The sequence below is a fragment of the Sarcophilus harrisii genome, chromosome 4 (assembly GCF_902635505.1).
Source record: "Sarcophilus harrisii chromosome 4, mSarHar1.11, whole genome shotgun sequence".
Classification (NCBI taxonomy): Eukaryota; Metazoa; Chordata; class Mammalia; order Dasyuromorphia; family Dasyuridae; genus Sarcophilus; species Sarcophilus harrisii.
This window is the reverse complement of record NC_045429.1, coordinates 417,068,667-417,081,731: the sequence shown is the minus strand read 5'-3', so window position 1 is coordinate 417,081,731 and position 13,065 is coordinate 417,068,667. Positions and strand designations below refer to the sequence as shown.

The window sequence follows — 13,065 nt, the reverse complement described above, 5'->3', positions numbered from 1 at the left end:
TTCTAGTTCTTTGTTGCTACAAATAGAATTTCTATAAATATTTTATATAGGACCTTTTTCTTTATCTTTGATCTCCTTGGGATTTTCTTTCTTCAGTCTTTGTTCCAAAGGACTGGGTCTCCTCTGTAATTCCGAAAGGAAGTACAGTGGATGCTCACGAGCTTAGTCCTACTGAAGATCACAGAAGCTTTGACCCAATTCATTTCTGATTGAGGTTGATTATTACATTCCTTCTTAATTAACTTGGTTCTCTTCTCACTCATTGTATTGGTGCTAGATTTAGTACAAGAGACCCTATTGACTTTAGCCCAGAAAATCAGAACTCCTGGGCTTTAGCAATTTACCAACGTCAGTGTCCACATTAGAAAAGATTTACAGGCATGTGCCACAAACCCCAGCTAGATAGTGAATTCTTTTTAATTAAAAAAATTTTTCAAATGAAGATCTACCTTCTTAACTCCCATGCCCCTCTTACCATCTCCTTTGGACAAGCAAGAAAAACAAAACCTGCCAATACAAATGTATATATGTAATATAGTCAAACAAAACAAATTCTGAAGTTGGCCATATTCTTCTCCCCCCCACTTCTCCCACTGCCCCCAGAAGTCTCATTATGCATTCTTGAGTCCACCACCAGAAGATTCATGGAATAATAATAATAATAATAAAGGCTACCTACCTCCTGACAAAAAGGTGATGGTTATAGTTCATCATTGTGTTTCTCAAGAGTTTCTGCAACTTTCTCGTTTATTTATTTAACAGTTTCCCTCCAGTTACATTGAAAACTTTTTATGTTCCAAATTCTCTTCCTTATTCCTGTCCCCAGCCCCCATTAAGAAACCACATATGAAGTTATGCAAAACTTTCCTACAACTTTCAAACTTTATTGTCATTATAATATTGTAAATTGATGTTCTGGTAATGTTATTTTAGTCTGTTTTAGTTCACACAAATCACCTCTGTTTTCCTTAGAACAGTCCCTTTCATTTTTCTTACAGCACAGGAATATTCCATAATGGTCTGCCCATTGATAACTCATTCTCCACCTGTTTCCAATTTTTTGCCACCATAAAAAGAGCTGCTTTTTGTCTTCTCTCTTTTTCTGTATATTGGTATGTGTTGAATGTATATGCACACATATGTGGGGCATTTTCCTCTTTTTTAATCTCTTTGGATTTTAGATCTACTAGCTATTGCTGAGTTAAACAAAAGCTATATAATTGAATACTTTTTTTAAAAGTATAGTTCCAATTTGCTCTCCAGGTTGGATGGAACTGTGAATTAGTCTACCGACAATGCACTTACAAATACCTGTCTCCCACAACCCTTCTGGCATTTGTTATTTTCCTTTTTTGTTAACTTTGACAGTCTTATGAGTGTGACATAGTAGAACTTCAGAGCTGTTTTCATTTTTCTAATCATGTTTTAGAGAAGAAAAATAGTAAGAAATAGCCTAAAAAACTAGAAATTGAAAGTTTGATATTTTAATGAGTAAAAGGACACTTACTAAATTAGTTTATATTTTAAATAATAAAAACAGCCCATATGTTTCATATTTCTTTAAATTATGTTTTATTTTCACTTAAATTTTCCCCTTAAAAATCTCTCATCTATGTGTCTCCTCTCCTACCCCACCAACATATGCCTTCACCGTTGAAATTGAATTGTGAAGACAGGGAGAGGCAGTTAATAAGAAAGAATTGAAATCAATTGCCAGTAGATAAGATAAATATACAGGATAAAATACAGATTGTCTCATAGGGAAGGCACAATTAATAAACATGTGTTGAGCACCTACTATGTGCCAAGTGGTGTGCTAAACTTCTTGCAGAAATTGAGATTTTAATTGAAACTTGAAGTCAGGCAAATCAGGAGACAAGAGGTGAAGAAAAGAGAGCATTCCATACATGCACAGTCAGGATAATGGACTGTTTTGTATAGGAAACATCAAAGAAAGTCCAATGTCACTTAATCAGAAAATATTTGGAGAGGTAGAAAGGGATCAGGTAATTTTTAAAAAATCAAGCAGAGGATTAAAAAATTTTATGTTTGTTGAGCGTAAGGGAGTGGGGGATGTTTAGAGACTTGAAGCAGGAAGAACGACCAGCAAGGCTATTGAAATAATGCCATTTGTGAGGTGGTAGGGGCCTACACCAGATTAATAACACTGTTGGAGGAAAATAAAAACATTGCATTTTAATATTTGAAAGTAATGAAGAAATCTTGATGTCAGATTTCTTAAAAGATTTAGAGCACTTAATTATACTCTTATTCTAATGAAATCTATTGTGTTTGCTATGTAAACATGGAACTAAATTTAAGCCAGGCAATATATGTCTTTTAAAAAATGGATAATTAGAATAAATTAGACTAAAATATAAAGATAGTAAGACATAAACAAATGGGATTGTAATTTAATTTGCACATTTCACATAATTTTTGTAAGGGCATGGATTCAAGTTCTAGCTATTCTATAACTGCTCCTTTTAGGCCTGGGGCAAGTAACTTGAAAGTTGTCCACAAATAGTCTTTTAAAAACCTACTTTAGTGCTAGGACAAAAAGGAATATTGAGGAATGAAAAATCTTCTGGTGACTGCTAAATTTAAAGTACTTCAAGTATTTCTGTCATTCCCTCAGTGGTTTTTACTTTATTTTACTTCTAGAAACTTAATATTATAATCAAGTTTTAATCTGGAGCTCTATATAATGTTGTTCCAGGTCTCAAGTTCTCCTTGTTATTTTCTGAATTCTGCCCAACTTCAGGCACTCCTTCTCTCCCAAGCTGCATGAGTATACGTGGCCATGTTGAAAATGTTATTTCCTGTAGTATTGCATTCACTGGACATGACCTAACTCTTTGCCCACAGCTGCATCTTGAGAGCTGCTAAGCTTGGTAATCAGAAACTAGAGGTTAAGGGATGAAGGATAGAGGGGTCCTTCAGTCTTTCCTATTCAGCAGTCTGCTGTTTATTAGATGAAAGTTTGTGAGGTAAAAATTCCTATTGCTGTGAGTGAGATAAAAGTTGAATCGAAGTTTCTTGCTTAGCTATTCTCAAGACTTGCTCTTTGTTGATTCAGTGGAGTAAGTTTGGAGGCAGTTACATTTTATTAGATTCTTTCCTAAGGTCCTCTGAAGTTGTTTTGGGTAGACAACTGCTTTACTCCTTCATTTTTGCAGCTCCATGTTCATTTCCTGGCAATTTTCTATCTTTTTTTTGTGGAGGAAAACTGGAGAGCTTGAAAATTTCTGACCTGTTGCTGTCTTCCCAGAATGCAATCCTCTTATCTATTTATAATAAGAATGGCAGAACAGATAAATTGATAATAGTTTTCCTAGTCATTTCAGTTCAGTTTTGGGAAAGAGTATTCATTTTGATTCTTCATATTAAACTTGCATTAATTTTCACCAAATTACATTCTGGGACAAATGCTAACATTGTTTACCACATTGTTTGAATAATCGCCTTTTTCTTTAGTTCTTTAGACATAGGAGTGTGTGTGCTGGAATTATTTTAGGTTTCTTTTAACATAGTGACCTCCATGATTATAGTGAAAGATGTTCCTATTACAGCATATTCAATGTAATCCTTTCATTATTTTTTGCAGTTGGAGTAATACGATGCCCAATATGCCGCCAAGAATGTAGACAAATAGATCTTGTTGATAATTATTTTGTGAAAGATACATCTGAAGCACCTAGCAGCTCTGATGAAAAATCTGAACAGGTAGGCTCATTACTTTATTTCCTTTATCCTTCATATTTTAACATACTGTGATGTTTAAAAAGTTTAAGAGAAATAATTTCTGGGTAATTTAATCATTTTATTATGCTTATTAATTAAAAAAAAAGGGCAGGGGCACTCTTGAATGTCAGAGACCCCCTCATGGTGATGGGGTTATAGTATTTATACTCTTGGAAGGATGGGTGTTCCTGAGGGTGACAATCAACTCTTGATTGGTTAACAGTTAATGAGAGAATGAATATTAAGGGACTAGGCTGTGTTCTAATGAGGGCCTTGAGTTGAGATGTGTGATTTGGATCATCCATTCCTTGGTTAGAAAGACATCAATTTCCATATCACCTACCTGATGAAGAAAAGAATCCTTATTTTTCCTTTTAAGCTGTTAGTTTTCTGCCTTATCTTCCTGGTATTGGTCCCTAAATGATTATGTAAGTATGATGAAGAAAACAATATTTTTTTCTTCAAAGATCACCATGTAGAAAACCTTAATCTTCAACACTTCCAGTCCCTTTAGAAATAATGACAAGAACATGTTTAACATAAGTTGGATTATTTGCTGTCTAAGGGAGGTGGTGGGAAGGGAAGGAGAAAAAAATTTGGAACACAAGGCTTTTGCAAGAGTGAATGTTGCAAACTATACATATATGACAGTTTGCAATCCAGAGAGACTAAGGTAGTTGATCATGTTCACACAGTAATATGAATAGAGGGCAGAATGTGAATCCAAATTTTCTCAACTCAAAGTCCAGCATGTTCATATATCAAACCTTCACTCCTATAAATAAATTTATATTTATTTGATTTATGCAGGGGAAGAGGATTGATTGCATTTACCACTTGTAAATTGGTATGTGTACTATATACATGAGTGAAGGAAAAAAATTCTTAATACTATAAGGAAATGCTATAGGTTGAGAGCCCCAAGATCAGATTCCTTAAGAAAATAATTTTCTAACAATTAGTAATAGAATCTTAGAATACTGAGATGCAGCCAAAGCAGTACTTAAGGGAAATTGTATATTTCTAAATGCTTATGTCATTAAAATAGAGAAAGAGCAAATCATTGAATTAGGCATAAAACTGAGGAAATTTTAATCTTCAATTAAACACCGAGATGGAATCCTGAAAGTCAAAGGAAAGAGTAATAAAGTTGAAAGTAAGAAAACCATTAAGTTGATAAATAAAACTAGGATCTGCTTTTATGAAAAAAACCAATAAAATAGACAAACCAGTAGTTAAATTTCAAGAGGAAATAGAATAATTAAATAACCCTGTATTAGAAAAAGAAATTAAGTGGGCTATCAACAAGCTCCCCGAGGAAAAAATCCCCAGGACCAGATGGATTCACAAATGAATTACATTGGATATTTAAAGAATAAATAATTCTATTGCTCTGGTAAAATATTTGGAAAAATAAGCAAACAAGAAGTCCTACCAATTTTCTTTTATGATACATGTGATGATGATACCTAAATTAAGAAAAGCAAAAACAGAAAAGGAAAACTGATGGCAACAATTGTAACTAAGGTTACAGCAATCTATCACAAGAATCATATACCATGTCAAAGTGGGATTTATACCAGTAATGCAGGAATGGTTTCAGTGTTAGGAAAATTATCATTGTAATTGACTGCATCAATCATATAATTAACAAAAATCTTAAGATTATCTTAATAGATGGAGAAAATGTTTTTGACAAAGTACAATACTTATTAAAAAAAATAAAAAGCATAGATATAAATGAAACTTTCCTCAAAAACTTAGTATCTTAACAACTGATGATGGTTTTATCATCAACAAGAATTAATGAAGATGAGCTACAAGCTTCCTAATTAAGATTAGGAGTACAAGAAGGATGTTCATTATCCCTACTTGTTAGGATTCTTACAGAGTGATAAGTCAGTTGTCTAATTTTAGCATCATTCTTAGCAGTTCTCTAATTCAGAGTTCATACCTTTCACACCTTTAAAAATTAACACGTTAGTTCACACATTAGAGTTTGAGATTCACAAGTTCAGTGCAGGAGATTCACAAGTCACAGCTCCCACAATCCCACTCTTGGAGGAGGAGTCAACCTTTGAGTTCACACCTTTAAGAGATCCTATATAAGAAGCTCTTGGAGCCTCAGCCAGGAGTCAGTGGAGGAGATTCAGAGCCAGGATTCAGAGAGAGCTGGAGGCTGAAGCTGGTAGAGACAAAAGACTAGCAGCAAGAGGTAATGGAACCAAGGAGAGAGTGAGGTCTCAAAGAAAGCTAACTGGGATATTTTGGAAGAGACAATAAAGGACTGAGCTTTTAACAGCTGGTTGCATTTGAGGTGATTATTACTCTGAACTGAAACTAAGGCTGCCTCCAGAAGCTCCCCAAGAAACCTGCTCCCAAAAAACAATTATAATTTAGAAAAGAAGAACATTACACCTACTGATATTCAATATTATGCCAGAATTGCTAGCTATAGCAATGAGAAGCAAAACTATCACTCTTTGCAAAAGATATGATGAATCCTTAGGGAATCCTTGAGAATTGATTAAAAAACTAATTGAAATAATTAGCAACTTGTAAAGTTTTTTTTTTCTTTCAGGGATTCAACTTTTTGGGTTTTTTAAATTAAAGCATTTTAATTTTCAAAAGATATACATGGATAATTTTTCAACATTAACTCTTGCAAAACCTTGCATTCCAATCTCCCCCTTAGACAGCAAGTAATCCAATATGTGTTAAACATAGTAAAATATATATATGTTAAATCTTATATATGCATACATATTTATACATTTATCTTGCTGCATAAGAAAAACATCAAAAAGGAAAAAAAATGAGAAAGAAAATAAAATGCAAGCAAACAGCAAAAAAGAGTGAAAATGCCATGTTGGGATCCACACTCCTTTCCTACAGTCCTCTTTCTGGGTGTAGATGGCTCTGTTCATCACAGGATCATTGGAACTGGTTTGAATCATTTCATTGTTGAAAAGAGCCACGTCCATCAGAATTGATCATCGGATAATCTTGTTGCTTTGTGTGATGATCTCCCAGTTCAGCTCATTTCACTTACGGTAGTGGACAGCAGTATCCTGCTGTCCCTCAGGCTTGCGACTTATCATTCATCCAGAATTCCTTATTTTTTCTCATCTTCCACATCCAATCTGTTGATTTCACCATTGCAATATAACTGTTGCACCTTCTTTTTTCTTCTGACACCTGCAATCATCCTAGTACAGGCCTGTATCACTTTAGTAGCCTGCTAATGCATCAAGTCTCTCCTCATTCCAGTCCATCCTCCAACACATCCCCTATTCAGCCACCAAAGTGATTTTTCAAAAACTCAGATCTGATCATATCACCCACTTAACTTTCAACTTTAATAGTTTCCTGTTGTCTTCTACATCAGACATCACATCTGTTTGGCATTCATAGTACTTCATAATCTACCCTTCTTCTGGTTCTTACTCTTCCAGTCTTCTTACACCTTATCCCCCAACATATGTATTCTTTCATCCCGTGAGACTGGCCTTCTGGCAGTTCCACAGATAAGAATCTTAGTTCCATCTTTTTGTTTCTGTCATTTTCTCTGTATCCCCCTTGCCTGGAATTTTTCTTCCTCTCCTCCTCCTTTCCTCCCTTCCTCCCCATAGCTAGGAAATGTTAAGTGTCTGAGGTCAAATTTGAACTCGGGTCCTCCTGACTTCAGAGCTGGTGCTTTATCCACTGCGCCACTTAGCTGCCCCAGGTTATTTTCTATATTTTTGTTTGCATGTTATCTTCTTCCATTAAATTGTAAGCTGCTTGAGATCAGGGAGTGTCTTTTATCTCTTTTTGTATCCCCAGAGTTTATTTAGCATAGTTCCTGTCATATAGACACTTTATGTTTATTGATTGGTTACATAGTTTTCATATTTTGTATGTCTTCGACTTTCTTTGTGTCCATAGTTTTTAGCATAATATTTGACACATACATATGCTTAATAAATGTTTATTATTAGTTTAGTATTATGATTTTTTGGGGGGGAGGATGGGGAGAGCATTTTATGAAAATCTGTTCCAATGATTTGATTTTTTTCATTTTTTAACTAGTATTGAATATTTTTGATGATGATTTCTCTGCAGTCTAGTTTGAGATCGTTATTCTAAACCTACATTCTTCCCACTTTTTTCATTATTATTATTAGCTTAATGACTGACACATAGTAATACTATATAAATATTATCTCCTTTGACATTCTTGATCTTTTTATTTTTTGTCTATCAAGTAACTTATAGCATTGAGTAAGTAAATTAATTTAGATAGCATTATTTTCAAGATACCTCCTAATCATGAGCAGTTGCTATCCAATTATTTAAGTTTCTATTTGTTTTTCTAAAGATTATTTTATAATTATATCGATATGATGCTTGTTTTGTGTGTTTGTAGGTAGACTCCCAAGTGTTTTAAATATGTTATAGTTATTTTGAGTGAAACTATCTTTTCTTACTGGATTTTTTCAGAATATTTCATGAAAATGCTGGTGATTTATGTTTGTTTATTTTACTGTCAGGAACTTTGCAGAAGTTATTGTTTCAATTAATCTTTAGTTGACTAGAACTCTATAAGTAGAGGATTGTCATCCAGGAAAAATGTTAATTTTCTTTTCTCTTTGCCATTATTTTGTTTTATTGCTATAGCCAGCAAATAATATTGAGAATGCTGGCTACGTTAGCTTTGTTGTTTTTGTCCAGCCATGTTTCAGTTGTGTCCAAATCTTTGTGACTCCATTTGGGTTTTCTTGGCAAAAATATTGGAGTAGTTTGCCATTATTTTCTCTAGCTTAGTTGAGGAAACTGAGGCCAGATTTAAACTCGGGATGTTGACTCTTTGTGACTCCAGGCCTGACACTCTTATCTGCTTTTGCCACCTACCTGCTATAATATTTGTTTTACCCTTGATCTTATGGTCAGTGTTTCTAGTATTTTTCTCTTATATTAATACTGTCATTGCTGGCCATAGTGGCATACACCTGTAGTCTCTGTTGACAGAGAAGCTGAGGCTGTGTCTGTTAAAGTCTAAGCTTTCATGAGATATGCTGATTGGGTGTCTGCATTAAGTTCAGCATTAGTTTGGTAAAAGTGGTCAGTGTGGTCCAGATTGGAAAAAGAACAGGTTCAAGCTCATATTCCCTATCATGCCCTCAATGGGGGATCATCACATGAGAACCACTTTTATTTATGGCCAGGGCCATTCCTCTAGAATAATACTTTTCTTTCTGTTCTCTTAAAACCAGCATAGTACAACAAAGCCACATTTGGCCTTGTATTTGTCTTAATGTAATTCTATATTGATTCTTGAAAACATTATTATTCTGAATGGATACTTCATCTTCACCAATATAAAAATGTTGGTAATTCATCTTCCTTTTGCTCTAATAGGTTAGTGAATTTATATGTTTAGGTTTCCTTTTAATTTCTATATTTTTATCTTTTTATATTTAGAGTTTTACTAACTAACCTCTGTTTTTTAAAATATCAAAAATGTTTTAAAATTTTAATATTTCATTTTCCCCCACTCTATAGACTTTTGCTCAGTTTGGTTGCATATCTTAGTCCTTATTGTAAATCTTTTTGGAATATTGTATTCTAGGAATTTTTTTGTCCTTTTTCTTTTAATTGCACCATAGTCCTGTTATGCTGTGGTTCCCTGGTATTTGAACTTTTTTTCTGACAACTTTTTCTTTGATATGGAAGTTCTGGATTATGGTTATGACTTTCCTTGTTTCCTTTTTGTTGATTCTTTTGGGTCATTGGTGATTTCCTCCTTTTATTTTCTGATTCTAATAGATCTGGAAAGTTTGCATTTATGATTTCCTAAATCATAGTATGCAGGTTTGTTTTGTTCATGGTTTTCATCTGGAGCTCAATGATTCTTAGTTATCATAACTCTTTTTTTTTTTTTTTCAGATTAGTTAATTGATAATTGTTACCATATATTTTCTTTGATTTTTTTTGTCTTAATTTTGTTTTAATATTTCTTGTTGTCTTATGAAATCATTGCATTTTATTGAAACGTCTAATTTTTAGGAAGTCTACTGTGTAAATAAATTTTAAGCTTTTGTTTTAATTTATTTTTTCTTAAGTTTTAGAGAATTTTTATTTCATGTATTTTATATATATATATATATATTTAATCCTGTTTTATGACTTCTTGCCTTTCTTGGAGTCCTTATCATCTAATCTTTTTTTTTTTTTTTTAACCTTCTTTAACACTTCTTAGCTGTGTGCACCCTGCACAAGTCACTTAACCAAATTGTACCTGTTGTGGAGCTAGTCTCTTCTTTCCTTTCTTGGTATCTCTGGAATCATAGTATTTCTTTATGTTCTATTTTCTATTTACTTATATCTCTGCCCCCAGATTCTTTCCTTTTTAAAAAATTCTTGACTGGAGTTATCAAGCTCTTTTTGGTCTTGTTGCTGATTTTCCTACCTCTTGCTACTGTCTTCTACCTTATCAATTGTATTTATATTGAGAACTCTAGCAGATTTCAATATCTCTAGTCTAAAGCCTGCTACCTTCTAGCCTTCTTGGCACATTTTTAGAGTAAGAATAATGTAGTTTTCTGGACATCCTCACTCCTTTTATCTCTCTGGTGATCAGGGTACTACAGTGTTCTGTCTCTTTGGTGCAACTTTGTTTAAAGTGCTGTTGTTTTCTAGATCGTCTAATAAATTTCCAGCATCAACTCTTTGGTCTTATAGTGTTTATTTGGGGAATTGTGGTCTTCTGGGCTTTTCTTGTATTGTTGGACAAAATACAGTTGTTGAATTTAGTTCTGGGCTTTTTGAAAGAGCTTATTTTCTCTATTTCTTGATCATTAATTCTGGCATCCTTTTTAGATCTTTGCTGAAGCATACATAGAAAGAGATAGATTACTCAACAACCTTCCACATCACCATCTAAAGTTTAAAGTATGCATATAATTTTAGTGTTGATACAGATTCATTTTAGTAAAATAGCTTTCCCTCTTTATCTCTTGAATTGTGCAGACTTTTATCACCTGTAATCTAATTGACTCCTCATCTCAAATCTCTTCCCATTCGAGTTGATCCTTCACTCAGCTGACAAGTCTTGCCAAATTAAAACTTAAGTGACGCTCTATGACTTCTGGAATTAAATGAAACATGTTTGACATTCAAAGCCCTTCATAAAATGGCACCATTCCTCCTCTTGCCCCAATCCTTTTCCAGTTTTCTTATACTTAATATCTCTGGGACATCATCTTCTGACACTGGCCTTCTTACTATTCCTTAAATAAAACACTCTATCTCCTGAGATAAGGCATTTTCATGAGCTTATCTCCTGTATTGTCTTCTCTTCCTCCTTATCTCTCCTTCTGACTTCAAATTTTAGCCAAAGTAGCCCACTTTCCATAAGAAGTCTTTCCTGATCTTTAATTCTAGTACTTTTCCCTCTGTAGACTCTTAATTTATCCTGTCTGCCTTTATAAATATATATATATATGAATTTTTTATTTTTATTTTTATTTGTTACATAATTTGTCTTCCATTAGATTGTGAACTCCTTAAGAAATGGGACTGGTTTTGCCTTTCTTTTTATCCCTAGTCCTTAGCACAAAGTAGGCATTTAAGTAGGCATTTCCTTTCTTTTCTTTTTTCTTTTTTTTTCTTTCTTTTTTTTTTTTTTTGGGGAGGCAGTCACCCAGGGTCAGTTAGTGTTCTCCAGTAAGTGTTAAGTGTTTGAGGTCAGGTTTGAATTCAGGTCTTCCTGATTCTAGTATTGGTACTGTATCTACTGCGCCATCTCCCTGCCCCTTTCCTTCCTTCTCTTAAGATCATCAAGATATAGCTGAACTTCAAGTTTTGTCTAGTTAGACTCCCTCAATGAGTTTTGATAATAGGGCTCTGGGGACACACATATCAACCTCCTCATATTTAAGTATAAAGACTATCTTTGCTAAGTACTGAACTTCAAAGTTTCTTCACAGCTCTATCTAGTCTTTTCATCAGAGTGCTTGAAAGTCCTTTATTTCATTCAAGATCTGTCCCCCTCCTCCCCTAATTTTTTTCTGGGCTCACTATTTTTGGATATAAACCCATATCTTTTTGCCTTCTGGAATATCACATTCTAAGTTCTCTGATCCTTTTAGTGGTGTCTGCAATTTTTTTTTTTAATTTTTTTTGCTGAGGCAATTGGTTAAGTGACTTGTGCAGGGTCACACAGCTAAGACGTATTAAGTGTCTGAGACCAGATTTGAACCAAGGTCCTCCTGATTTCAGGAGGAGGAGGAATCCTATCCATTGTGCCACCTAGCTGCCCATATCACTTTGCATCAGTTCATATAGATTTTTCTAAATCCTCCTCCACCCACCCATTTATAGCACAAAAATATTCTATCACAATCATATGCCATAACTCACTCATCCATTCCTCATTTGATGAACATCTTCTCAAATTCCAATTCTTTATTACCACTAAAATAGTTTTTATGTTTTTGTATGTATAGGTCCTTTTCCTTTCTCTTTGACCTGTTTGGGATATAACCTAGGTCAAATCATTGTGGTATAGTTCCAAATTGTTCTTCAGTATAGTTGGACAGTTTGCCGTTCCATCAAAAACACATTTGTGTGTCTATTTTTTCTTCTTCCCCTCCAGCATTTGTTATTTTTGAGAGTACTTCAGAATTGTTTTTAATTTTCCTTTCCCTAATCAATATTGGTTTAGAACATTTTTTCATGTGACTATTCGTAGCTTTGATTTCTTATTCTAAAAACTGCCTATTTATCCGTGCGTGCGTGTGCGTGCGTGCGTGTGTGTGTAAAATCAATTAGGAAAAGATTGATTATTTTTATAAATTTGGCTGAATTCTATTTCAGTATATATTTGAGAAATGAGGTCTTTATCAGAGAAGCTTGTTACTGTTTTTTGATATTCATTGTCTTTTTTTTTTTTTATCAAAGGTAGTGCCTCAGTATTTTATTATTATTTATTAATTTTTTTGTACTTCTGCTTTTGGAACTGGTTTGAGTCTTGGTCCTGAAACCTGTGATCAGATTCCCTGTTCTGTAGCTTCTCTTTACTTTGGAACTGCAACCAGGGCTTTTAGTACCTGTTGCCAGACCTCCAGTACTTTTCTCTGCCCTGGAAGTGTGAGATCCAGAGCTAGATATAGCTGGTAGAGCTGCCAATCAGTGTCACTTGCACTGAGTGCTAGCAAAGGGTCTCCTCTAATTTCTGTCTAACCAGTTATAGAATCTAGATTAAGAGCTCCTAAAATTGCACATAATGCTGCTGCTGCTATTTGAGCTGGCTTCAGAGCTTGCTACTGGGCCTGTGGC

At 34.1% G+C, this 13,065-nt stretch overlaps 1 protein-coding gene across 2 annotated transcripts in view; it reads left to right on the top strand.

Moving 5' to 3' along the window:
- TRIM33 (tripartite motif containing 33) overlaps window positions 1–13,065 on the top strand; it is a 123,016-nt gene that overhangs the window by 35,752 nt on the left and 74,199 nt on the right. For both annotated transcript variants that reach the window (XM_031967340.1, XM_031967339.1), the window contains exon 2: window positions 3,608–3,726. In XM_031967340.1, coding sequence (XP_031823200.1) covers window positions 3,608–3,726 — 119 coding nt within the window. The remainder of the gene's footprint in view (window positions 1–3,607; window positions 3,727–13,065) is intronic.